Genomic DNA, 25803 nt, shown 5'->3' on the forward strand with positions numbered 1-25803 from the left:
CATTTCGGCGATTTCTTTAACCAAGTACTAATTTCTTTTTTCTTCCTCTCTTATCTGGTGAATTAATTCTGCTAAAATTTCCACGTTACTCCGAAGGATTTTAGAAGGCAAATTTGTACGTGTACTCGAAATGTCAGGACAAATGCAGAGGAGAATTAAGCTCTGGTATTTGTAGACCGGGTCTAGACTGTGATGAAACTTTACAATTAAGCCAGATTTACCGTTTGCCTAATTTCAGTAGCAGCCTCTTGACCCAACGGTTATTACGCCCAAGCTATAATGGAGGATGCGATTATCCTAATCTAAATGTACCAACTCGAAAACGTGAATATTATACGCATCTGTTGAAGAGGCTGACTATGAGTTGCGACGAGGGAAAAGAGAGAGAGCTTCGTTAATCGAGCTGAAAAAATTCAGAGTATGTTATTCTACGGATCGATCGTTAATAGCGAAATTAAGGATGTGCCGGACGTACATTGTCGACCAAAAGTGAGTCTCGTCGACGATATTGAATACTTTGTGACCGTATGAAAATTAAAAAAAAATCAACTACAATAAAGACGATAAGACAATAAAATTTCATCAATAATAATGCCCAAAAATTAGCAGTAAATTTCTTGAACGAAACATTGTTTAGCATATTTTTCGGAAATGTTTTTTTTTTGTCATGTAGAATGAGTCCATTGATTTTTCTGAACACACGTGAATATTTAAAGAATTTTCTCATCGTTTTCAAATTTTCGTATTCGAAAATTTGTCAAGGCTGTTTTTACGAAATTATTCTTTCAATGTACCGAAAACTTCTCAATTGTAACGTGCGACTTTTTTACAAAGCGTCCTCAAAATTTACGATCTTTCCGCAAGTTTTGAAAATTAAAAGTTTTTCACAAACGGAAATTTCAAAATAATAACAAAATTCTTTAAAAATTCGCGTGTATTCAGAAAAATTAACGTATTCATTTGGCATGACAATAGAAGAATTAGTTAAACAACGTTTCGTTCGAACAATTTACCGTCAACTTTCGGGCTTTATTATTACTAAAATTTGATTTTCTCATCGTCTTCATCATAGTGTAATTTTTTGTTTCGATTTATATCTTATCACAAAGTATTCGATATTCTCGACGAGACTCGCTATTGGTTGAGAACGTACAGCCAGTAAATCCTTAATCCCGTTACGTACCTGCGGCAAAATTAATTTACGAATTAATATTAGCACGGGTATAAAACTTTTTCTCCGTCACTTCGACAGTCGGTCGAATTTCCGCCCCTCAAAAATTCGTCGGGCATGAAATTTATCAGCAACCGGGTAATTTAGCGTGACGGTAAAAATATAAAGCATTCAAGGCATGAAGGACCGAATAAGACCGGATGGATGTGTGTATAATAGAAGAACGGGCGGAAAAGGGGTAAAGGGAGAATATAAAAGTAGGGTCGCATTTGTCAGCGTTCCGAATGCAGGAACGAACGGTCTCCGTTCAAATGAAATAAACGCTTGACAACAAGCCCCGCGCATTTATCGTCTGTCGTACGTCGTGCCCTAGTTTATACATACATATATACATACATACATACACATATATATATATATATATATATAAATATATATGTGCTTGTGCGAATGTTTCCTACCAAAGTTCGACATCGATCCTCGCTTGTTAGTCGTTACAACGAGCTACTGGAGAGAGGTTCGATCGACGTTTGCCCTCGCGGATACCAAACAGCCGCTTCCTCTCTCTCTCGCTCTCTCTCTCTCTCTCTCTATCCCTCCCTCTCTGGATCCCGCGAACCACGCGGAAAAAACGATACCGTAGGTACGATACACGCAGAAACGAGCCGCTCGTTATGGTGGAAAGAGAAATTGTCGAATGGGGTTTGGGGCGACAAGTGAAACGGTGAAAAGACGCGTATCGATTCCAACCTACGTCGAATCCAATTCGTTACGTTTCGAAAGGCCGAAAATTGTTCATTTTTGTTTCTTTGTTTTTTCCTTTGCTTTTAGGAGGGGGGGGGGGGGTAATATACAGATGCGCCCGATCGTTCGAGTTCCGAGTAAAAAATCAAGAGAACAAAAAATAAAAAAATTAGAAAAAAAAAATAAAAATTCGCATCGAAAAATCTCTGGCAATTTTATTTTCGTTAGTGATAAGTGAATACGAATGAAAATCGAACCACGGTCTCATTTTTTCGATCATAACGTTCTTGGACTGTTTTTTTTCCATGGCTGAATTCTCGCCAATTTTTCAAAAGTCGTTATAAATTAAGTTTAGCTTGTGGTACAGGTTTAAAACGCAAATATTATTCGTGAGCAACATAATGTTACGAGAATCTATTTCCATCCACTCTAGCTATCCAAACAGCTGTTTCTAATTTCTTTTTTCAAACGATCTATTGATAAAATTCTACTGCGAATAAAATAATACCGAAAACATTGAAGCCGGATGAAAGACACGAGAGTTTAATCATTACGAACGATCGAATTATACATTTTTTTTGTAAGAAAATTATTGGTTTTGATCAAGAATCACTTGAAAAAGTCTGATTTCAACGAATATTCACGTTTTCGATACTATAGAATCCAAAAAACCGAAAATTTGAATCGACGTTCTCTTCTTTGACACCGAAGTCCATTCATGATCCTCATAAAAGCCAGACTGAGAAAAGAATCTTTCCACCGCTGTCATGAATTAATTGTTTTTTTGTTTTTTTTCTCAAGGCAATGAAATAATTTCTTCCCAACATCAAAGGGAGTTCAAGTTATTCCGTAATGAGATATTTTCATTCTCTACTCACCGAGGAATTGCATTTCTTTAAGTCGAATTATCAACCCTACATCTTTCAAGAGTTTCCTTTTCTAACTTAAAATGTCGATTTCACGGACCGTTCCTTATACATATCTCATTTTTCTCGATAAAATTTTAAAATAATATCCATCGCAATTACGCGCACAGGGAAAATAAAAAAGCAAACTCTATCAAAAACTGAAATAAAAGAGAGACAGTTCAGAGTATTTTTGGTTCAAAAATCTTCTCCATTTGCAGTAAAAAGTATAGTTGACAGGGATATTTTTATTTTTATTTATTTTTTGTTTTTTTTTTCTCTCTCTCTCTCCCTTCTGCAGTTTTTGCTATTTTTTACCGTTATTTTTATTCTCTTCGCGTGAGCGTATAAAACTCGGAAAAAAAAATGCGGCCCAAATTCCACGGGTCAGTATCGCATCGTTCCCTCTTTTTTCAGGTCATCGCGTAACGAGCGTAGAGTCGATGGAAACCGAGGAGAAGAACTTGGCCCCGGATATCTCTGGAGATAGACGAGATCTGCTTAACGATCCGTAAAAACAAAGACACCCCCTGTTTCTGCTGCGGGATGGGGTGGGGAGGGGGGTGTAATTTTTATTCGAACTCGGTCGATGAAATCGGTGCTCTCGATCTGCGTCAAGACGAGTGAATAAACTTGAGAGACCGGCTGATATATCTCTCGAAAGATCTCGCGGTTAGGAGGAATATGAATTGGAACGAAGAAACCTTTCTTTAGCGAATTATTTACTCCTCGAGCGGAAAAATTTCTCCACCGAATTGCGTAACCAGCGTATATTTGTATGATAAAAGCCTGCAGAGACCTTCCATAATTCCGTTATAACGTTTGTAATTTTCTCTTAAGAACCACAGTTTCGCATACCGAGAGACAATTTTCGTGTACATGTATAGGGGTTGAAAAATATTATTAGGGTCAAACGTTTTTCAGCCCTGCAACTATGTGAACGATTAATAAATGTTGAACGATATTTGTTTTTGCTGCGTAAACAAGTCGGGGAATAGGATGTATCGTGTACTTTATACCGTCATCGGCGACCGAGAAAAAGTATCGAATAAATCGCTCGTTACGCACTTCACTCAACTCCGCGTCACTTGAAAGCAATTTCTTTTTACTTCCAGAGGGACGTTAATATTTATGTAATACGATATATTTTATATAATTCAAGCTCCGCGTCGTGAGTTTTTTTATTTGTGTGTCTTTTTATTTCATAATTATTCACTCCTCTTTTTTCCTACCTCCGGACGATCGAATAATTTTCGTATTTGTAAATTGAATGTCGTATATTCAGGTTGTCGAAAAAACGTTGTATTTTTTCAGCTCTTACCTTCTCAAATGACGGTATTTGATAGAGAAAAGATTCTTCTAAGATATGACCTGTTCAACTTGAAGTTTAACAGGTCGCACTTGAAATTTTTATTTCCCATTCATTTAGCACAGGAAAACTTTGCTTTTCGTTGAAAGTTAAAATACTCGTAAACTGTACAATATTTTCTAATTCGTGCGGATTCTTATTCTCATTGTTGGGTAACACGAGTTATCTATCGACCCATTCGCTCAACCCCTTAGGCCAATTACTATCACAGTCGTAATTAAACAGCTCAGAGATTGAACGATAGCTTGAGGATCTATGAGACACATAAATAAACTACACACGTGCTGAGTGTATTTTTCTCATAAGAAAAAGGAGCGCAGAGGTAAAAAGGAAAAATCGAGAACGCGTACATGACTGCTTGCAGGTCACTGCAACAATCATTTTGAAAAAGGATGAAAAATCAGTGACGAAGGTGTGCGAAATCGTAACACATTTTTCAAATACATCGGTGATAATCTTGTAGGTAAATTGAACCATATTAACTACACTTACAAGGATCAAGTGAGTAACGTTGTTGTAACGATATGTATTTAGGAAATCTCGTCATTTAGCACGTTCAGGATTGTTTGAGATTTAGTAAATTATAATAGACAAAAAATTTTGCATATTATACATATTGAATATTATGAAAAGTCAACTTGTTGAAAGTCATTCGTAGATTGTTCAATAATAATTTTTCCCTCATGTTTCGTTACGTTGACGTTACTAACTTCAGCCTTGTCTGGAGTTTCGATTCAGCGCCAATTATAAGGCTGCAGGAATCCAAACAAGCAAGGAACGTGCAAAATATCATACGGAACAGTAAATCATACCGATCGCTTCGACGGCGAAAATTCCCTGCGTCGAAATCGACAAATCGCAGCGTAGCATCCAGATCCCTGATTCTACGACGCAGAAGGCTCCGAATCTCAGGGTTCGAAGCATCCCTTTTCAAAAACACGCGACACTTGGCTGCGGGAATTCAGGCTGAACGTGTATCCTCTTTCCTGTAAAAATACAAAAATCAGTCACGCGTTGCGGATTAATTTACAGGACAGTCTTTCACAATTCTCATCGATACAGGAGTAAGAGGCACTTGGCCATTTTTAAAACACACATTTTATCACACATAAAAACATAGTGAAATCGAACGAGGTTTGCTGTCGGTGTTCTCCTGTAATGGCGGACAACAACGAAGCTCGGTTTTCGCATTTTTGTACATCTTGATCGGCGCTTACCACGCGTCAAGCAAGAACATCGTCCTCGCTGAAGAAGCGCCATGCCGGAGTAGCTCGGATGTCTAGGGTGAAAATTTGCAGACCAGATAGCATGGACCTCGGCGTAAACCTTTTTACGACATCTTCGTGTCGTGAAATATCCACGCCTCGCCGACCTTGTCGTGTCTGCTTTTCTCTTCAATGCGCGTCGAACGGCGTGCACGACGTATCGCACAAATATGCAGGGACGCCATTCGCAGAGAATGGAAAAGCCGTGATTCTACCCGCGCGTAACGCGATAATACGCAGAAGGCACTCAAATCAAGCAAACAGAGACACACTCACCCGTTTACTCCGAAATCTCACGCTCCTCGGCTCGGCGTCCAGCGACGAGTCAAGTTCGCCGCAGCTGCAGGCCGATCACCTTCGCATCTCCCTCAAAACTCACCCTCCGCTCTGCCAAATCACAGAAGATACGCACGGTCGAGCGTTATCGCGGCTTCGAGAATCTTCTTACACGGTCGGAATGCGGCAGATCAGTCCGAACTTGTCTGCCGAACGACGCGACCCCCGAAAGTAAATAAACTTCCCGTTCGAAGCGATCGTCAGCCGCGTTGCTACGAGTGATAAACAGATACAAGCGTGAGTGACGCCGTTGTCAGCGAGAGGATGACCACCGAGTCTCGTTACGACTCGAAATATCACTCTGTGCAACGGAATAAAGTATGATACGTGCATTATGTACGTACCTGCAAAGCGCACGACGTTCTTCCACCGAATTCAGGTCCGAATCGCTTTTGTTTCTCGCCAGGCGCTCGGTGAGTGAAGTTGGCCGCGGCTGGCGGCCGACGTCAGATTGTTGATGAGCTGCGTCCGCCCTCGGAGGTCAGAAAACAAAGACAGGTAGGCACGAACTAGCTTATTAGCATCTTCGATAATCTTGTTCGACGTGCGAAATGCGGTAAATGAGTACGAATTCGTCTTTCGAACGACGACGCTGCCAGAAATGAACAGACTCCCTATTTCTATACGCTGGAGCGTTTATCTTTCACGCGATCGCCGCTCGACGCCAATCGGACGAGCGTATCGAACAAAAATACACGCGTAACGAGGACAAACAAGGAATTTGTTCCGTTTTGATAGCCGTGCCGTTCGACAATAAACTTCGAACTCATTTACCGCATTTCGCACGTCGAACAAGATTATCGAAGATGCTAATAAGCTAGTTCGTGCCTACCTGTCTTCGTTTTCTGACCTCCGAGGGCTGACGCAGCTCATCAACAATCTGACGATCGGCCGCCAGCCGCGGCCAACTTCACTCACCGAGCGCCTGGCGAGAAACAAAAGCGGTTTGGACCTGAATTCGGTGGAAGAACGTCGTGTGCTTTGCAGGTACGTACATAATGCACGTATCATACTTTATTCCGTTGCACAGAGTGATATTTCGAGTCGTAACGAGACTCGGTGGTCATCCTCTCGCTGACAACGGCGTCACTCACGCTTGTATCTGTTTATCACTCGTAGCAACGCGGCTGACGATCGCTTCGAACGGGAAGTTTATTTACTTTCGGGGGTCGCGTCGTTCGGCAGACAAGTTCGGACTGATCTGCCGCATTCCGATCGTGTAAGAAGATTCTCGAAGCTGCGATAACGCTGGACCGTGCGTGTCTTCTGTGATTTGGCAGAGCGGAGGGTGAGTTTTGAGGGAGATGCGAAGGTGATCGGCCTGCAGCTGCGGCGAACTTGACTCGTCGCTGGACGCCGAGCCGAGGAGCGTGAGATTTCGGAGTAAACGGGTGAGTGTGTCTCTGTTTGCTTGATTTGAGTGCCTTCTGCGTATTATCGCGTTACGCGCGGGTAGAATCACGGCTTTTCCATTCTCTGCGAATGGCGTCCCTGCATATTTGTGCGATACGTCGTGCACGCCGTTCGACGCGCATTGAAGAGAAAAGCAGACACGACAAGGTCGGCGAGGCGTGGATATTTCACGACACGAAGATGTCGTAAAAAGGTTTACGCCGAGGTCCATGCTATCTGGTCTGCAAATTTTCACCTTAGACATCCGAGCTACTCCGGCATGGCGCTTCTTCAGCGAGGACGATGTTCTTGCTTGACGCGTGGTAAGCGCCGATCAAGATGTACAAAAATGCGAAAACCGAGCTTCGTTGTTGTCCGCCATTACAGGAGAACACCGACAGCAAACCTCGTTCGATTTCACTATGTTTTTATGTGTGATAAAATGTGTGTTTTAAAAATGGCCAAGTGCCTCTTACTCCTGTATCGATGAGAATTGTGAAAGACTGTCCTATAAATTAATCCGCAACGCGTGACTGATTTTTGTATTTTTACAGGAAAGAGGATACACGTCCAGCCTGAATTCCCGCAGCCAAGTGTCGCGTGTTTTTGAAAAGGGATGCTTCGAACCCTGAGATTCGGAGCCTTCTGCGTCACAGAATCAGGGATCTGGATGCTACGCTGCGATTTGTCGATTTCGACGCAGGGAATTTTCGCCGTCGAAGCGATCGGTATGATTTACTGTTCCGTATGATATTTCGCACGTTCCTTGCTTGTTTGGATTCCTGCAGCCTGATAGTTGACGCTCAACTAAGCCTCTAGTTAATATGATTTAGTTTATAAGTTTCTCATCGATGGATTTAAAAACTTCATCACGATGTCGTGTTTGGGAACGACAGTTGAACGCATGTTCGATTCCTCCTCCACAAGCTAGTCGAGTGTTTATATTATTTTCACTCTAGTTTTACACTTTAAAATTAACTTTTCTTTACGCGGTGGGAATTTGGAAACAAAATTCCCAAATATTACAACTCACTTAGTTGTCTCGTTTTTTTGTTTCTCTTTTCACGCGTTCTGTCTTGCGGCACGTGAAATTATTTCCCCTCAGTATTTTCTTTCGAACTTTACTTTCTTTATTTCAGTGAAAAATCCGACTTGCAAAAATAGTATGGAAAATAAAAAACATCAACCTCTTTCACATCTTACGTGTCATGGTGTTGGACTCGGGATGACGATTGGTCTGGATATATGACTGATTATATCGGTTGTAAAAAATTATTGGAGAACATATATCTTCGGGATGGGTACTCTTATTTACTCTGAACAAACGTGTATTTGTATTCAGCGGAATAAATATTTTCTTATCGTCATCAAATTTTAGTTTAGCCAAATAATGATCTATAGAAATTTGTTAATAGTTACCAAATCGTATTTGGCTGAACTAAAATTTGTTAATAATAACGAAATATTTATTTCGCTAAATCCAAATATACGTTTGTTAACAGTTCATAAACTCTCTTCTCGGTCTAAGTGTATAAACGGTGTAACAAAATTGGAAATTGTCGGAAACAAGATCGAGCTTATCGCGATATCTCGTCTCAGAAAACTTGAAAATAAATTTCACATCCAACTCGATCAAAGCTCAACTTACGCCCCTTTCGATTCTTTGTCGATTCTCTATCCCACATCGCCTTAGAACAAAGTATTATACAAGGTACTTTTTCAGATTTATATATCACAGCGTTGTGCGATTTGAAATTTGAAATTTCGTTGAAAATTCACTGCGAATAATATTTTCAACTGTTATAACTATATCTTGAACGCAAAATCCGATCATAAAAGTTGAAAATCATCAACAAAAAATACATCTTCAAACCACGCACACGCTTCACGATCCAAATGTCCATCATCAAGTTCGGAAAATTGCCCCCTCCTGAAATAAAAAAATGCCTTTCAATGAGATTCATCGTCAATTAACCGGAGGGGAAGAAGGATGAGAAGTTTATTTTTCAGCCATATTCAGTGAATTAGTATAATGCATGTGCTAATTCGCATACTTCCTTCAGCACTTTCCCTTCATCTTTCCTTTCTCGAACGCCACAATTATTTTCTACCCATGGTATTACTTGTCAAGCTGTTGTAGCCCGTTCTTGTGACGTACGTCATCTCTTCCTTAGCCGACGTGATAGATAAGACTGAGCCACCTGATCCTTCACTCGTCGGCATAAATTTAAGAAAAAAAATAAAAAATTCAGCGATGACTCGCCCATCTTAAACAATTTTCGGCAATAACTATTTCTATGTATTATGTATTCATCGACGAAAGCTCGACGTGCTAGAAACTTTCGTAAGGACGATATTGCGAAGATTTGAAATCCCTCTAACCTGTTTTACCGGTTTCAAAATTACGTCGTTGTTGGGGCAAATTCGTATTCGGTTTTTTTTTACTGCCAGTTATTTTCCATCAATTTCTCACCCCCTAAGAGTTCTGAAGCAATTGACTGTAGTTTGAACCATGTATAAAATTTTTGAAAACTCAAAATACCATCCCGAAATCGGGAGACTTGAAAAATCGTTAACCGTAGAAGTGGAACGCATTTATTCAGCAAAATTGGATGATCACCAGAATTAATCGGCAATAAGTTTTTGCCAGTGCAAATTGCAAAAATTACAGATGACGAAATTTGATCTCGTATTTTTCGTTTTATAATGTCACGTTTCTTTTTACTTTTTTTTTTTTTTCCTGCTGTGACGAAGTAAAAATTCTGCAAAATTTCGTGATAAAAATCGAAAAACCGTCTGAGTTCAGGTCGCCTGAAATTCGTCGCTCGAATATTATAGAATAATGATAAAGAGTCGGTCCTAATTTTGATCGATCAGGATTAATAATTGATTGAATCGTTGCGACCGCCGATTTGAAAGGAAAATGGAAAATGAGGGTCGTCTCTCTCTCTCTCTCTCTCTCTCTCTCTCTCTCTTTCTCTCTCTCTCTCTCTCTCTGTCTCTCAGTCTGGACGCGAGATGAACTTTCCTTTTATTTAATTTCGGGTCGTTCCGGGACTCGAACGATTCCCGGGAGGTGCGAGAAACGCGACGCGGCTCAGAAATTCACTCCGGGCGACAAGGGTGCGACCAGAGAAAGAGGACAGTGGTGCGAATTTTTATTTTCCTTATTATTATTCGAGCTCCCTTCTCCTCTGGTCCCGCTTTTCTCGTAACTTGGTGCGATCAACGCGCCTGCTAACTTCCCTAAAGAATTTAAAGTGACAGTCTGGAATTCGGCCGCGAAGCTCTGCTTATACCTTTTCCAACGTACATACATAAGTGTATATATACTATTACATATATATATATATATATATATATATATATATATATATATATATATAAAGGGAATGAAACCGATATGGAAATGTTCCAAGAAAAAATAAAAGTTTTGAGAATTTTTCGCAAATTTTCAGACCGTTTAAACAGTGATTTAGCTGCTCGTCAAAATTCAGTGCTCAAGGCAATTGAGAAAAAAAAGAGATTACAGTTTTTGAAAATTTTAAAAAAATTTTTCTTCAAAACTACTTTCATAATTATAAATACATTTATAAATTAACCAGTTGAACGATTTGCTCGCAAATTTTTTTTTTACAAATAGTCTGGTTCAACAATCATTTTCTTCTTTTCTTTCTGTTTTACGAGTATTATCAGTGTTGTCAGACACTTGTGATGTTTTGTTTTCGCAAATCTAACTGTTTTTCATTTTATTCTTGAGAAAATCTTATATTTGTATAAACTTTTTTTTTCAATACGTTCCGAATCTTCATACGATTTCTTCCCACGTAATTGTCTACCAAAATTCAACAAGCATTTTTTTTTCTTGCCTTTACTTTATCCAATTTATCCATCTTGCGATAATTTATTATATATTTTCCTCTTAAGTTGGTAAAATAATTTGATCATAGCGTATCGTTGTTCGATTGAGAAATTATTATCATTTTAATTTGAAATGAAGAAGAAAAAAGAGGAAAATGTAAAAACGAATTTCGATCGTTGAATGAAACTGTTTATCGCTTTGAGAATGTTATTAATTTTCTCCTCAGTTCAGAAACTTATACCATCTTTCGATATTACATCACTTGATACATACCGACATCGTTTTGACCGAAGAAAATCTAACGAGACAAAAAATTGATTGGAAAACGTATAAGACGTGATTGTTCGATAGTGAAAAAATATATCCACCTAGTGTACAAAATAAAATCTCTTACTTACTTCAATTCTTTATAGCGATTGACGGTGTTGAGGGACATCTTTCGGGAGTGAAACGGAGAAAATTTCAAAGATAAATTTTACCCGAGAAACTCGGCTTACACTCCGTATAATTTGACGAGTTGCAAGAAGCTCATTTTGCTCGGTAAGCTCGATATCCTGAGATAACATTCACCTGCACGTTACGGTGGAAGAGTTCATCCGACTCTTCGTCATCCGGTGATTTCTTCTTCTTCTTCTTCTTCTTCTTCTTCTTCTTCTTCTTCTTCTTCTTCTACTTGTTCTTCTCAAGATCGTTACGAGTAAACGATGCAAGACGAGCTTTCGTCGCCTCGAAAGATGTACAGGTGTGTGTATATACGTGTACATGTATACATGTATACACGTGTCTGTACACAGGTCGAACTTTTTCATCGAAACTTTTCTTTCTGCAAAGATTTACCGAAGTTCGTTCCCCGTTTAATTCCGCGTTAATTAGTCCTCGTTAATGATCACGAAACACGAAATCCTAACCCCTGAAAACAGCAACTCTTCAAGTCCGCGTTAGCGGATCCGCTGATAATCTAATCTAGACGCCTGCTCAGCCACCCTTTGGCTTCGCCATTCGCCGCGGGTAACGGCGCGGGTGGGGAGTAAAAGAAAACAGTCATAATCACAGCCGTAACTACTGGACGAAGAGGGGGGGAAATGAGTCCGAGCATTTCCTCGACCTTGTGTCATGTCAGCGTGCTTCAGGATTCGTAAGCTGAGAAAAATTTCATTTGTTACAGTAACTAGAAAAATTCAGTAAAAGAGGTATCGTTAAAAAAAACTGTTCAAGTATTGTTGGAAGTAGGAAAAACGAGGTACGCGTAACCATTTTGCGCTATCGTCGATCCTTTTTTGGTTATTGCAACGCAAAATCAATTTGCGAGGCTTACTCTACTTTTTTAGTTAATCAAGGCTTCGAACGTCAATTCATTCTTGCACGAGCGTTAAATTTTCGCAACGGTTGCAAGAAAATATAGCGACAGCGATCGTAATGAGAAAGAATAGCAACGGATACTAAACTTTCCGGTAACGGCTAGAAAACTAATTTTCATTTTCCACCTAGAGTTATATTTTTCGATTGTGTTAAAAAGTGAAAATAGTTAAGGACCGAGCGGTAACCGGAACTAAAATCTTGTCTCATGGTGTATAAAGGGATTTGATCATTCGCAGATGAATGATAAAGAATTGCTTGAAGATATTTATCAGTATCATCTTCCTTCAATTTCGTTCCAAGAAGGAAGTTTTTCATCTAAGGATTCATCATCCTCAGTTAGTATTAAAAAAAAAAAAAAATCGATCCATTGCTATACTAAATCTATCCTTCAAGATTTGCAACGGAGTCAAAACTGTTCTTCTAATTTTTCTCATACTCTACAAGTTATTTTCATGGTCGTCGATTAGATTCTGACCGTTTCTCCACTTTCCAGCGTTCGTCAACATTCTTTCCATTTTCTTCTTCACCCCTTCAGTCTTGAATATTTCCCGCCGTCACGTCAGTCAGTTTCCTCATCGTCGATGAAACTTGCACAAATTCGATGCTGGTCTTCTCGTTCCTCAACGCCCTCTGTAATTTCCTTCTTTTCCAGCTCTTCTTCTCCGTCTTTCCATCCATCCGTATCAATTTCATTCGAGTCTTTCTTCAATTAAGAAAAAAACACAAGAACCTCGCATGATTTTTCGACAAGTTCCTCGCCTCGCCTTATTTTCCGTACTTGCCAATCCATTAGACAGCGTATCATCGAACGACAAGCACCAAGGTGTGATTAATAGGATGACTACGAGCCTGCGTCTCGAGGCACGTGTGTGAAGGGTCTGTCGTTGGGGTGGCGTGATGATTATAGTCGGAACGGTAAGAGGTTAATTTTGCAGCTCAGCAAAAACTTAATTAAATTTGTTGGGCCGAAGGGGGGAGGAAACTTTGCGGAACCGATATAACACCTTGCCAGGCGTAACCTGAGCCCCGTAACCGAGGGCAGAGTTATTAATTGTTGCGTTTTATAACTCCGGCTGGTGGGATCCCCTGGGATTTTCAAACCCGTTTATTCCACAAAAGTTTAAGCATCTCGTAACGTCCTCCTTGCAGGCTGCTCCTTCCTGCTGGCTCACCATCGTCTCTCCATCTCCATCATTCTTCCCTGTTATTCTCGTTCCTCCATCTCTCTCTCTCTCTCTCTCTCTCTCTCTCTCTCTCTCTCCCTTTCACACCCAACCTCTTCTTGTACCCTGTGCTTCAAAATAATTTATCGATGTTTACCTTCGAGGTTTTTGTACGTGTGTGCGTGTGTGTTTATACTTATACACGCTGACTGCTTGTATATTTCATTCTCAGCTTTGTCTCTTCTCTCCTGTCTCCGTAAATTCATTTCATTTCACACCCCGAGATTTTCGGCTTGTCTCACGGATCGGAAGAGATGAAGAAAGGAGAAGGAAAAGAGGGTTGAAAAAATCAAAAGAAAAAGAAAAAGAAAAACAAGCCTGATTCCTTCGCAACGCGAGATTGCAAAAATTTTTCACCCTCCGGCGACAAGGTCTTATTATATTTTGAGAGAAAATAAATGAATCAGAGAAAGTAACGAGTCTGATAATCTCTTCAAATGTTCCAGTCGCGAAATAAAGAAATTCGGGTAAATTTCACATCTTTATGAAAACCAGAGATTTTCAAATAATTACAGAATGAATTCAGATGATTGTTTACCGACATTATTAACTCTTTCGACGATTTCCATAAAATTGATTATTCACTACAAATCTTGTAAAACCTCTGAGAAAGTTTCTTAAGAATGATTCAAAAAAGTATCAAAAAATGTGTAAATTAGCCTGATTCAAAAAAATGGACTGTTTTTTTTTTTTTTTTCTTTTTTATCAAATTTCACATGTTCAATAGTTGTGGAATGGGAAAATAAGACGCCTTTTATAATTTTAACGAACGTGACAACCAGTAAAGCGCCTTCTTTTTATCAAAAATAAATTTGCTAAATTTAAAAATTAACTAAACGACATGATTTTACAGCGGTTAAAATGCTTCGGAAAAAACCACAATATATCGCTGTTAACATCGAAAAAAGTAAATTTTCACACGATTCCAACTTTAACCTTGAATGACTTTGGAAACAGTTTAGATATCAAAAAATTATCGGAGATCTTTTTTGTAGAGCATTAAAGTCCCTAAGAAATTAGATTCCGAAGAAATCCCTGACGAGAAAATCACCGGACAAAATTCACCAAAAAAAAATCAAATGAAAATGTACGAAATTGACAATTAAATCAGTGATTTTAACGATTCGACGAACGCTTTGGGTGAAAATTTTAAATTCCGTGAGGATGATTTTTTCGGTAACGGTAAATAATGTAAAATCTTTCAAAATTTACGTTCAACTCACTTCGGTGATTAAAAAAAATCAAATATTGAGACGTGGCCCATATTTGTGTAAGGCGAGGCGAAAAGCCTAGGTTTGTGCTTCGGGGGAATGCGCGCGTGTCTATTTTCGCATTGTCGGATTATAACAAGCGCCGGGAGGCCGGAGAGTCTTCTCCGCGTTGCGGAAGGGAAGTTTCTTTTCTTCGCAGTGCCTCATTAGGCCGAACTACCGTGCACCGAAGTCTGTTCTATTCACCCTTCGCTCTCTCTTTATCTCTCTGTTTCTCCCATTCGAACGCGCGGTTATTATACGAATTACGGAAAGACCGGGAATCCTGGTCAAGCCCTGAGGGTGGATCGCGGAATCGCGGGGTGGAAAATTGGATCACGATCAAGTCAAAAACTAGGGTGAAAATTTCTCGCACAGGTTGATTTTCCAGAAGATAACGCGCCGTTCGATTTTTTCTATGCGCTTTCACGTAACGTGAAAAGCTAATCAACCGCGGGAGAAGCTCGTTAATTTATGGTTAGGAATTATGATCGATACACGCGCGGACGAGTTGAAAGATGAAGAAAAGAAATATGTCGGAAAAGTTGAATTATACTTCAACTGTTCAGTTGGAATAATTTAACGGTATCATTTGGTCAACTTTGTTCGTTTCGAAGAATTTCTTTAGCCTTGATTTTTATTATCGACAAAATCTTAACGAGTATTCGCGTTTCGGCATTGCTGAAAGGAAATTTTCAATTCCCGACAACGCGAAGTGTGAAATTTTCCCTGAACTCGATGAACGAAGTATCCAGTTTACATCTTACAGATCGCTGAAGAAAGTTCTCGAATCTTTCCGCATGGCTGGTTATATTGGTCATTAAAGAAAGCAGCAATATTTTAACGATCGTTGTGACTTGTCGAATATTTTTCGCTGTATTTTACTTCTTCGTGCGCCGACTTATCGATACTCTTGAACGTCGAAAACTGTTCCGAAAACGAAAGTCTTCAATTTTCTGTAACAAAGAATGAGGATGACGAAAGGAATCGAAAAAGCGCAACTGCGCGTACTGGAAATTCGAAAAACGAAAAGAAAAGCAAGGAAAAATACCGAACAATAATTACGTCAGCATCGCGTAACGAACGAGGCAAAAAAGTAGCGCAATTGTAATTCCAGGGATGTAAATACGCGGCGAGTTGGACGAGCGCATTATGGCGGCTGCGGAAACGGAGGAAAAGCCGATGATACAGCTGCACAACAGCTTTCCTAATTAAATGGAAAAATTTTTACGATGCGTTGTATGAAATAGCGAAGCGGAGAGTAGCGGAGAGATGAAAAGTAAAATGAAATAAAAGAAAGGAACAAGTTTCGGGGTGAGGGAAACGGAAAAGTTCTACGTAAACTTGAAAACAGCCCCGTGGCTGTTTGGCTGAAAAGAAGAGGTTCAAGGAGCGGGAGAAAATCGTCATAATAATCAGCTACCATTCCTACTCTACGATGAGAAAAATTTCATTTGTTACAGTGACTAGAAAAATTGAGTAAAACAGGCTTCGTTAAAAAAACTGTTTGAATATTGTTGAACTTAGGAAAAACGAGCAGCGCAAAATCAGGTTCTGAGGTTTACTCTACTTTTTTAGTAAAACAAGGCTTTAATGTCATTATTCTTGCAGGTTAGAAGACTAATTTTTATTTTCTACCTAGAACTATATTTCTCGATTGTGGTAAAGAATGAAGAAAATAGTTAAGGACCGAGCGGTAACCGGAACTAAAAATTTCTCTCATTGTAGGTATTCAACAATGCGAAAATAGCGCCGCTACTTCATGCTTCGGTAATATTTTTGCTACTCTGTTTGGTCCGATTTCCCATTTCTTTTGTACTCGCTTTGTTCGCTTTCTCTTTCTCTCTTTACCTTCAGCGATTTTCGTTATTGTTATACGACGAGTTGGCTTTGGTTATTAGTTCATGTACGAAAACGCCAACTCACCGCACAATTTGGTTGCAAAGAGAATGGTGTCTAGAAGTTATGACCTCAAATGAACGCTGAATTTTATTCTCTTGATCAAGCTTGTATCGAGAGAAAATCAGCTTTTGTGATAAAAGGGTGACGGTACTCACCTTTCGTTGAGCTTGTTGTTTCGGGCTTAGGAAAATCGAGAATGTCTTTTGACGAACGTTATTAGGACCGGTGATTAAAGTGGTTAACAATTAATTATTCGCGGTGTCAGAGCTTGCAGCGCGGTAAGAAAATATTTGTTTGGTTGCTGGTCAAAATCTCGAAAGACCAGAAAGTCGACCGTTTAAAAACTCGAAATTTTCGAGAATTTGAGAAATCGAACAATCGGTGTACCGAAATTGAGATTTTCGGTGAATCACCCGGTAGAATAGCTGTTCTACCGAAAGTTTATCTAATCAAATGCTCTTTTATCCGAAAAAGTATTTTCACAACTTTCTGCAATCCGAATGAACAAAGCACAGAATGTGAAGATATAGAAAAATAAATATCAAGAAATAAGAAATAAAGACCAGCTGATACTTCTAGCTACCAAAAAACCTAAAAAAAAAATTATTTGACGAAAATCAAAGTTCAGAAGAAGAATCCGTACGGATATCCGTAATTTTTCGAACTTTTCAAAAATTCAAACGCCAAAATACGCAGAAAGGATGCCACTTTTAGAAAAAACGATTTTTCGACGCTCTAATCTCTCAAAGATATTAGTTTGCTATTCTTCACTCGTAATAATCTCACTAAACGTGTTTTCTCGATCAACTGAGAGGCCAAATAAAAAAATATGGCTCGATTGATTTGTAGAGAACTTATCGACGGTCAAAATGAGCTCTCGTTCTTTAAAACCGTTTAACCAATGATATTTTTTCACCGAAAGAAATATTTCAATACTAAGATCTCTTTAAAGTTATCAATATAATTATGCAATTCTATCTGAAATTTATGGTTATCGCAATTTTTTTTTTTTTTTTTATTCACAGGGACTACAGTTTAAATTAAACCAGATTCAGTGACACTTTCATACCTTCGCTGTACGATATTTTTCTATTCACAACGCTTTGAACGGACTATACGCCTGGTAGATCCTTAATTAAGTTCAGGGCAGAAGGACACGTGGCAAATTCTCGAGTGCGGCTAAAACGCATTGTCTCAGAAGGTCGCACAGCGATTCGGGCAACCCCTTATGACCGTTCTCTCAATTTCGAGAGGAATTTGAAACCGGATTCCCAAACGTGGACACTGCGGACCCTTCGCGATCCAAGATTTTCAACACCTCGAAACGAGAGGAAATTCCGCCCGGTGAATATAACAGTAATTTGCCATTGTAACGCGTCGAAGGCCACGGTCGAATTTTGATGGTCAGAGAAACTGGAACACCGTGAACCGAAAAAATTGTGAAGAGGGAACGGTCGACTTTGTAATTGAAGAGAAGAATAAAAAGAGGCTGTTATAGTGCCTGTAACCGAAAATTGCAGAAAAAAGAAACGGGGGAATGGTATATTATGCAACGAGGAGGGAAACTCGGTCTTTCCGGACCGAGCGTCAACAATACTCAAACAGTTTTCTTAACGATACCTGTTTTACTCAATTTTTCTACTTACTGTAACAAATGAAATTTTTCTCAGTGAGCGTAACGATTTACACCCTCGTGCGATCCAGCCGAGCACTCGGATTGTAAGAACGGGTTTTACGCACTAGATACGAAAAGTACTATTTCTTTTCTGCGTCGTTATTTGCGTCTGTGGAATTTTTATTTCGAACCTCCCCTCCCCTCGAAAAAAACGAAAAAAAGAGAGAAAACAGCACTAGCAGCCTCTTCTTACTCTCTTTTTCAATCGCTTCCGGAAATCGATCGAGTGCGAATGAATCCGTGATGAAAATTTCGTACAATTTCCAATGGTCACGGAAAGACTCGGAATGCGGTCCGCATTCTCAGTCTCGGTGGAAGTGAAGAAGAGTGATCGCAGCAACACCTTGGAAAATGGAGATTTATTAATGGCGGCGTTGAAATTGGAGAAGGAGGTGGAGGTGGAGGCGGGAAAAGTTGTTCAATTAAATTCTGGGCCGAGGTTCAACGCCGATGTGCCCAGCATGTACTAATTCCGCGTCTCGTATCCCGCGGTAAATGAGAAGGATGTAGATAGAGGCAAAAGACGAGAGAAGGCTTCACCCTCTTCCTGTCTACGATCTCACCCCGTCTGCCCTAGTCGATTGATTGATGGCTTTCGGATTATTCGCTCGTAGTTTGTGTTTCGTTTTTTTCATTTTTTCTCATCATATTTATGTAATAACATGATCGAGCGAAGCGCCTGATCCATTTTGTGGAAACGCATTAGCGGAATCATAACGGTCCGGTGAAAATATTAACTCTCTCCTAACGCGAGGAATATTAGATATCGCTCGTTAACAAAACCGTCGATTTTATCACTCCGCAGCAAAAATTGCCCTGCGAAACGTTTATTTTTTTTTTTTTTTCTTCTTCTTTTCGTCTTTTCTTCTTCCACAAGATACGAACAAATCGGGGTGTTTTGTCAGTTAATTATAGTCTATTGTTGGAAAAATAATTTCCCTCATCGTGAATTTGATAAAAATTGAATTACAACTTTGACAAACTGACGTGGAGTAAAAAAAATTCTCAGATTCCTGTTTGGAATATTTTTGATGTAAATGTTTTTTTTTTTTTTCTGTTTTCTTTTACACTGACAATGAGAGGAATTTTCAGTTTCGGTTACCGCTCGGTTCGTAACTATCATCATTTTTACCACAATCGAAAAATATAGTTCTAGTTAAAAAATGAAAATTAGTTTTTTATCTGTTACCAAAAAGTCTAGCATTCGTTACTATTCTTTCTCATTACGATCACTGTTGCTATATTTTCTTGTAACTGTTGGGAAAATTTAATGCTTGCGCTACAATAAATTGACGTTGAAGCCTTATTTTTCTAGTTAATGTAACAAATGAAATTTTTCTCAGTGTAGAATGACAATTGTAGATTTTACAAAAATCTCGTAACGAATTAATTTTCATCGCGCGATGAATGTATAATATTGTGATAATTATACTCTGATCAAATTTACTGTCTACATTTTGTACTTTATAAATATCACCAACAAAATACCAATTTCCTATATTGCTGTGGATAAATCATTTCGGTTTTCACAAAAGAGCGTTGTTTTCTCTCTCTCTCTCTCTCTCCTAGCCCCTTGTCACCCTCTGGAAACTGACGCGTTACAGGGTGAAAGAGGCTGTTTTCCCGTAGCGAAAACGCCGAGGGCAAGCAAGTAACTTCCGCTGATTGGATATTACCTTAATGATGTATTCGCCCTCCGTGATTTATCGATCCAGAAACGTCAAGCTTGGACCACCGCAACGATCAGAAGGAAGTAGTGACAGGAGTTAGGGGAATTGTACACAACGTTGACAAAATTATCTCAGGCTTGATTTCTTCTTCGTGGTATCTTTTTTTTTTCTTTTTTTCTTTTTCTTCACTTTCAGATTGTCACTTTTTGAAGTATGCAAAATATGCTGCAAAGAATTCTTATCTCCTTTTTTTTCTGACGCTAGACGGAACAATTTTCAACGACACGAAGACACAGAAATTATTATTCCTTATTCGTTTCGAAGATGCCCGAAATTTTCAAAGATCAATCGCTGCAAGAGAGAATTTTCTGATACATGTGTCACAATTACTTGCATCGTAGGAAAGAGAAAAGGATAAATATTATAATTAACAGTGAAAAGATACAACGGATTCTAGAAATTTTCTGAGTAACAAAAACTCGGGCTTTTCATTTTCATTCATTTCAGCTGTTACGAAAATTCACTTATGAGTTATCCGTTTTACTTGTGAGTTGAATACCAGCTTTTAAAAATACTTTTCATTATTCTAACAAGTAAATTTATTCAATACATTCCGTTGGAAGAAAATATTTTCATTGAAATCTACTCTCAAATAATGAAAATATAAATAAAGAATATTTTTCTAAACAAATCCTCTATAATTTTTTCAAAAAAAAAAAAAAAAAAACTACGGGTCTAACGAAATTCGATCCAGTTTCACCAGTTCAAACTTCATCAAAATCGATCACCCTCAAAGCGTGTACTACCCTCGTAGGTATTTTTCGATGACGTTTCGTTTCGTCCGAGTTCGTAATATCGTTGGTGAAAAAAAGGAAGAATATTAAAACTGAAGCAAGAACAGATTTTGAGAAGAAGATAAAATTGGACTTTCTTCTTCGAGTAGGATTATAAATAACAATGATCTGAAAATATTGTCACAGATTCCGATATCGGCCGAGTATATCAGCTTCTACGTTCTAACTTATGTTACACGTATTACACACACACACACACATGTATATGTGTATACGATCCTCTCCCGAAGACTATTCGCCATTTTCTATATCGGCTGGTACTCGATAGCGCTGTACACGGCTTACGTATAGATAGCAATACGTGGCACGTTATATACGTTATACATGCACGCTTGTATATTATATCATATATATATCATATATATATACAAATGTATATATATAGGCGGGTATAATCCCTGAGGTCGATGCTAACGATAAGCAGGAGAAACGACGTCATGGATGTACATATGTGCGGGGGGGTGGTTATATTATATATCGGTCGCGTATAATGCACTCACATATACAGGTGAAAACCACCCCGGGGTAAAACGTACAAGGCATTCCATGCCCGTCTGCGTACTTTGAAGAAAGAATATTACGAACCCACACACACACGCCGCTCTATCCTTTTTATTATATCCCACACCGAGACGGCGTATACGTTACGTTATATGCATTATCAATGCACGTATACGTATATTTGAATATGTCGCCGCGGAAGGAAAATCTTCGGTACGAGTAAAGGAAGAAACTGACTTTCTACTACCGTATACGGTAATATATGAATATTGGAATAGGAAAGGAACCGAGGGAAATGATACATTATGCGTTTCACTTTTTCCTCTCTCTCTCTCTCTAATAACTATTTTGTATTTATTCACCGTATATCTGCACTCAATCCTTGACTTGTGATTAGTAATTCAGTAATTGGTAGGTGTGATTTATTTTGAGGTTTACTCTGTTTTCGTCGTATTATCATTTTCTTTATTTCTTTTCTTTTTTTTTTTTCATTCAATCGCCTTGCACTGCCTTAGGAGTTTTTCCCATGGTCATAATGAACTCTACTCTTGCTCTACTCTCACTCTTTTCTTTATCCTTCATTCATTTTTTTTTTTTTTTTTTTATTTACTTTGTTCTTCTCAGTTCGCAATTTTTAAGTACTGTATTTATTAATTATTAATTGGATCCTCACGCAGAAGGATTATTCCTTTTATTTTCAATTTTTATGGGTGAAAAAGTTTTCTTTCGTATGTTTAATTAAAGTTGTTGTTTTTCTTTTTTTCCTTTTCTTTTTTTCGATTCTGAGTCAACAAAGGAATTCTGCTATACTGAAAATTGTATTTTTCTTGTCGAGAGTTTGAACAGACACTCGATATATCATGCGAATCGGCGAAAAAAATCAATTGGTACAAAAATATGACTCGTAATTATTTAACGAACGTCCATATTGTTTGTTTCAGATTATTTCGTCGGCCGGTGAGAGAATCAATGTGCATCTTGGTGCCTCAAGGATCGAGCTGTGATCAGCAATTGTCGATTACAGTTACTAAAAAAGAAAATCGTACCGGTGATTCGGTTGTGATTATTGTATATGATACGTGTGTGATGATACGAATCAGTGCGGTAAACTCCTAGAAATTAAATCAAAATTCGTTTTTACGCGGGTGAAATTGGGCAATGAAACTGAATAAAATAAGGGGATGAATGGAATTAACAAAAGGTAAATAACGGAAAGCTGACGAATTAGGTGCAACGAGCAAAACTGAAATTTGATAGTTTCCGATCCTTGAAGACTGAAATGATTCTCTTTTCCTTCTCTTTTCTTCAAAGTAAATCGCACGATTACAATACATCGTGGCAAACGGAAGGGAGGTTGTTTATATAACGTTATACTAGAGAGGATATTTATTTTTTTTTCCCCCAGAAGAAATGAAAGCGTTGGAAGGATACTTCGGGGAACAGGATATACCTTATTAGGATCCATATCCTCCGGTAAATTCCTCCCTCGATCTTTAATATAACGCAAAGTTTACCCTCCGGTCATGAATCGCCGGGGTTGAAAAATATGCGATCATATTGCGTAGCGGAATATCACGTAATAATCAACTCATCTTGTTGGGAAATGTTCGATTCTAGAGTCGCTTCTTTCAAGTTGTACAATTCTTAACGACATTCAAATAAATACATGGAAATAAATAAATATCAACTGTTTTCAAGAATTTTTCCAACATTTTCGAATAGTTGTACGAAAATAAAGAAGAAAAGGCAATACGGAAAATCATTTTGAAAGGCACGTATCCTGGCCGGGTTGTTTTGTTATTTCGAACGAAAGAAGAAGGTAGGGAATTAGGAAATGCAAGGAATGCGGGAGGCGCCGTCGTAGCTTGGTAGAGAATCTAAGATCTAACGTGACAAATCGTACCGAAGAAAAATATTACAAATTCGTGGGCTTTTATTAAATTGCTTGGTGCATGGCTCGGTTGTTATAATTCATTCGCGTAAAGCCGAAAGCCGGAGAGCAAAAAAGCCGGAAACAAGAAATATCATTTGAAATTAACAATAAGAAACATCCGGACAAAAAGCGCAGGAAATAAACATAATGAAATTAATGTTCAAACGAGCGAAGTAAGGTTGAAAAATTCACGATTTGTGTAATGATGTAACATAATACAGAAGTGTAAGATAATATAAAACTGCTGCGTGGGAATAAAATTAACACGAAAACATCGTTAAAAAAAAAAGGAAAGGAAAAAAAGGAGAGGGAAAAAATGGCAGAAGAGAGAGGAGAAAAAGAAATCAACTAAGTCGAGTGACATGAGGTAGTCGGAACGATTTCGGTCGGTTGGATGCGTATATACGAGTGATTTGGGGGGCGAACAAAGGGGGCGGAGGGGGAGTTCAAGATGGAACTTTTGATCATTCTGGTATGCCTGATCACGCCTCCGACTCTTTCCCTGTCGATAAAGACGAAACTTAACCCGCGAATCGTCCAGACTCAGTACGGTCGCATTCAGGGGTTCGTCCAGTCCTTCGAACCCCCTAAACTCAAATCGATCGACGTTTACCTCGGCATACCTTACGCGACTCCACCAGTCGGAGGAAACAGGTTTTCACCCACGAGGGCGCCAAGTCCTTGGGACGGAATCAGGTGAGCGGAAGTTATTTACTTTGATCTGTGTGAAATTCGAGAGTTTTCATTTTTTTTTTTTTTTCATTTTAAAAAGAATTCCATTTGCGATGTTGGATGAACTATGGCGAGACAAACCGGAACGGATATCTGACGTATCGATGATCGATCGATCCAACCTTAATTTTTTCAATTTTACGTTCGGCGATTTTTCGACTTTTGACGTCGATTGTTTTTGTGGATTGATTTCATTTTCGAATCAATAATGCCGATATTCTCTTTTCCTAAGCGAGTGCGGAAAGTTTGATTTTGCGTGCCCAAACTTGTGTGAAAAACAGTACATTCCCGCACTTGTACGGGAATTGAATTAAAATATCTAGTTGCACTACCAAAAAAGACATTTCGAGTCAATTCTCGCAATGACCGATATTTTCTTCACATAACCGAGTGCGCAAAACAGAGCTTTCTCGCACTTGAGCGGGAATTGAATGAAAATATCTAGCTACAGTACTTGAAAAGACATTTCTATTCAATTCCCGTAATAGTGCGGGAATGTACGATTATGCGCACTCATTTAGGTTCGCAAAAACGAATTTCACGCACTTACAATCAGTTGGGAAAATATCATATCGGCAATTATTGATTCAAAAATGAAATCAATCCACAAAGACTATCAATGTTGAAAGTGTAAAAATTAACGAACTAAAAATTGATGAAACAAAATTGGATCAAATGATCATTGATACGCCAGTGATTTGTGTCGGTTCGTTTCATCGTAATTGTTCAATTTCCGCGCTAGTGCGGGAATGCACTATTTTGCGCACTTGTCGAAGCAATTTTACAGCTTTGATATAAAGAGTTGGGTGAAAAGTTTCACAACTGATCATTTCTGATTTCACAGATTATCAGACTCGGTGGGTCCCGTCTGCCCTCAAAAAATTCCTGACATAACGAACGAGCAGGAAGCGCTGGAAAAAATGCCTAAAGGGCGATTGGAATACCTGAGAAGATTACTGCCGTATCTTCGTAACCAGAGTGAAGATTGCCTCTACCTTAATATTTACGCACCGGCGATGGGTGAGTCATCTTTTTCATTTCTTTTTTCATCTTAAATTTTATACGGTTGTTCTTCTTCTCTCTCAACGCCAATATGTCGAAATCATAACGAAGGACAAGAACGAGGCACGGTCCTTGAAAAGGATGAAAATTAAATAAAAAAATCAAATAAAATTGAATAAAAAGATAGGGAAAATATTCGCCTTGCAACGATTACAATATACGGTTACATAATAATTACCTGCACCAATCGCCGCGGGTAGTTGACAGGTGATAACGAGAAAGGATTGCGGGAGAATAATAAGTCAGTTAACGGAATGAAAAAGAAGAAGACGGCAAACAAAAGAAAAATTGATATTGCACAACCCCCCCGTCTGTAATATTCTTCAACGAGCTTAAAATTTTCGCGAAGCTTGACACGAGGCAATATTTTTTATATATTTAACCTCGGTATCGAGCGTTATAGCGCACGGGCTTCGGTTCAGAGATAATTAATAACAATGACCAATCAAGAAGTCAAATAAGTTAAAAGTTAAATCAAGTTTATTCAATTGAATCTCAACGCCGAAGAGTATCACTGCGACTCCTAATAATAATATGTAACGTTGAACAACGAAATCGAACAAAGTTGGACAGATAGTTTCACCGTTTTCTTTTTATA

General features: G+C 38.7%; 1 protein-coding gene across 2 annotated transcripts in view; it reads left to right on the forward strand.

The window, feature by feature from the left end:
• LOC124300096 (neuroligin-4, X-linked) overlaps positions 1 to 25803 on the forward strand; it is a 256286-nt gene that overhangs the window by 41047 nt on the left and 189436 nt on the right. The window contains exons 1-4 of one of the 2 annotated variants that reach the window (XM_046753775.1): positions 6945 to 7181; positions 7737 to 7910; positions 22420 to 24107; positions 24988 to 25163. In XM_046753775.1, the coding sequence (XP_046609731.1) occupies positions 23863 to 24107; positions 24988 to 25163 (421 nt within the window). In that variant the 5' untranslated portion in view covers positions 6945 to 7181; positions 7737 to 7910; positions 22420 to 23862. Of the gene's footprint in view, positions 1 to 6944; positions 7182 to 7736; positions 7911 to 22419; positions 24108 to 24987; positions 25164 to 25803 lie in introns of those variants that run through there. The other variant, XM_046753774.1, reaches the window with a different exon arrangement.

The sequence above is a fragment of the Neodiprion virginianus genome, chromosome 3 (assembly GCF_021901495.1).
Source record: "Neodiprion virginianus isolate iyNeoVirg1 chromosome 3, iyNeoVirg1.1, whole genome shotgun sequence".
Lineage (NCBI taxonomy): Eukaryota > Metazoa > Arthropoda > Insecta > Hymenoptera > Diprionidae > Neodiprion > Neodiprion virginianus.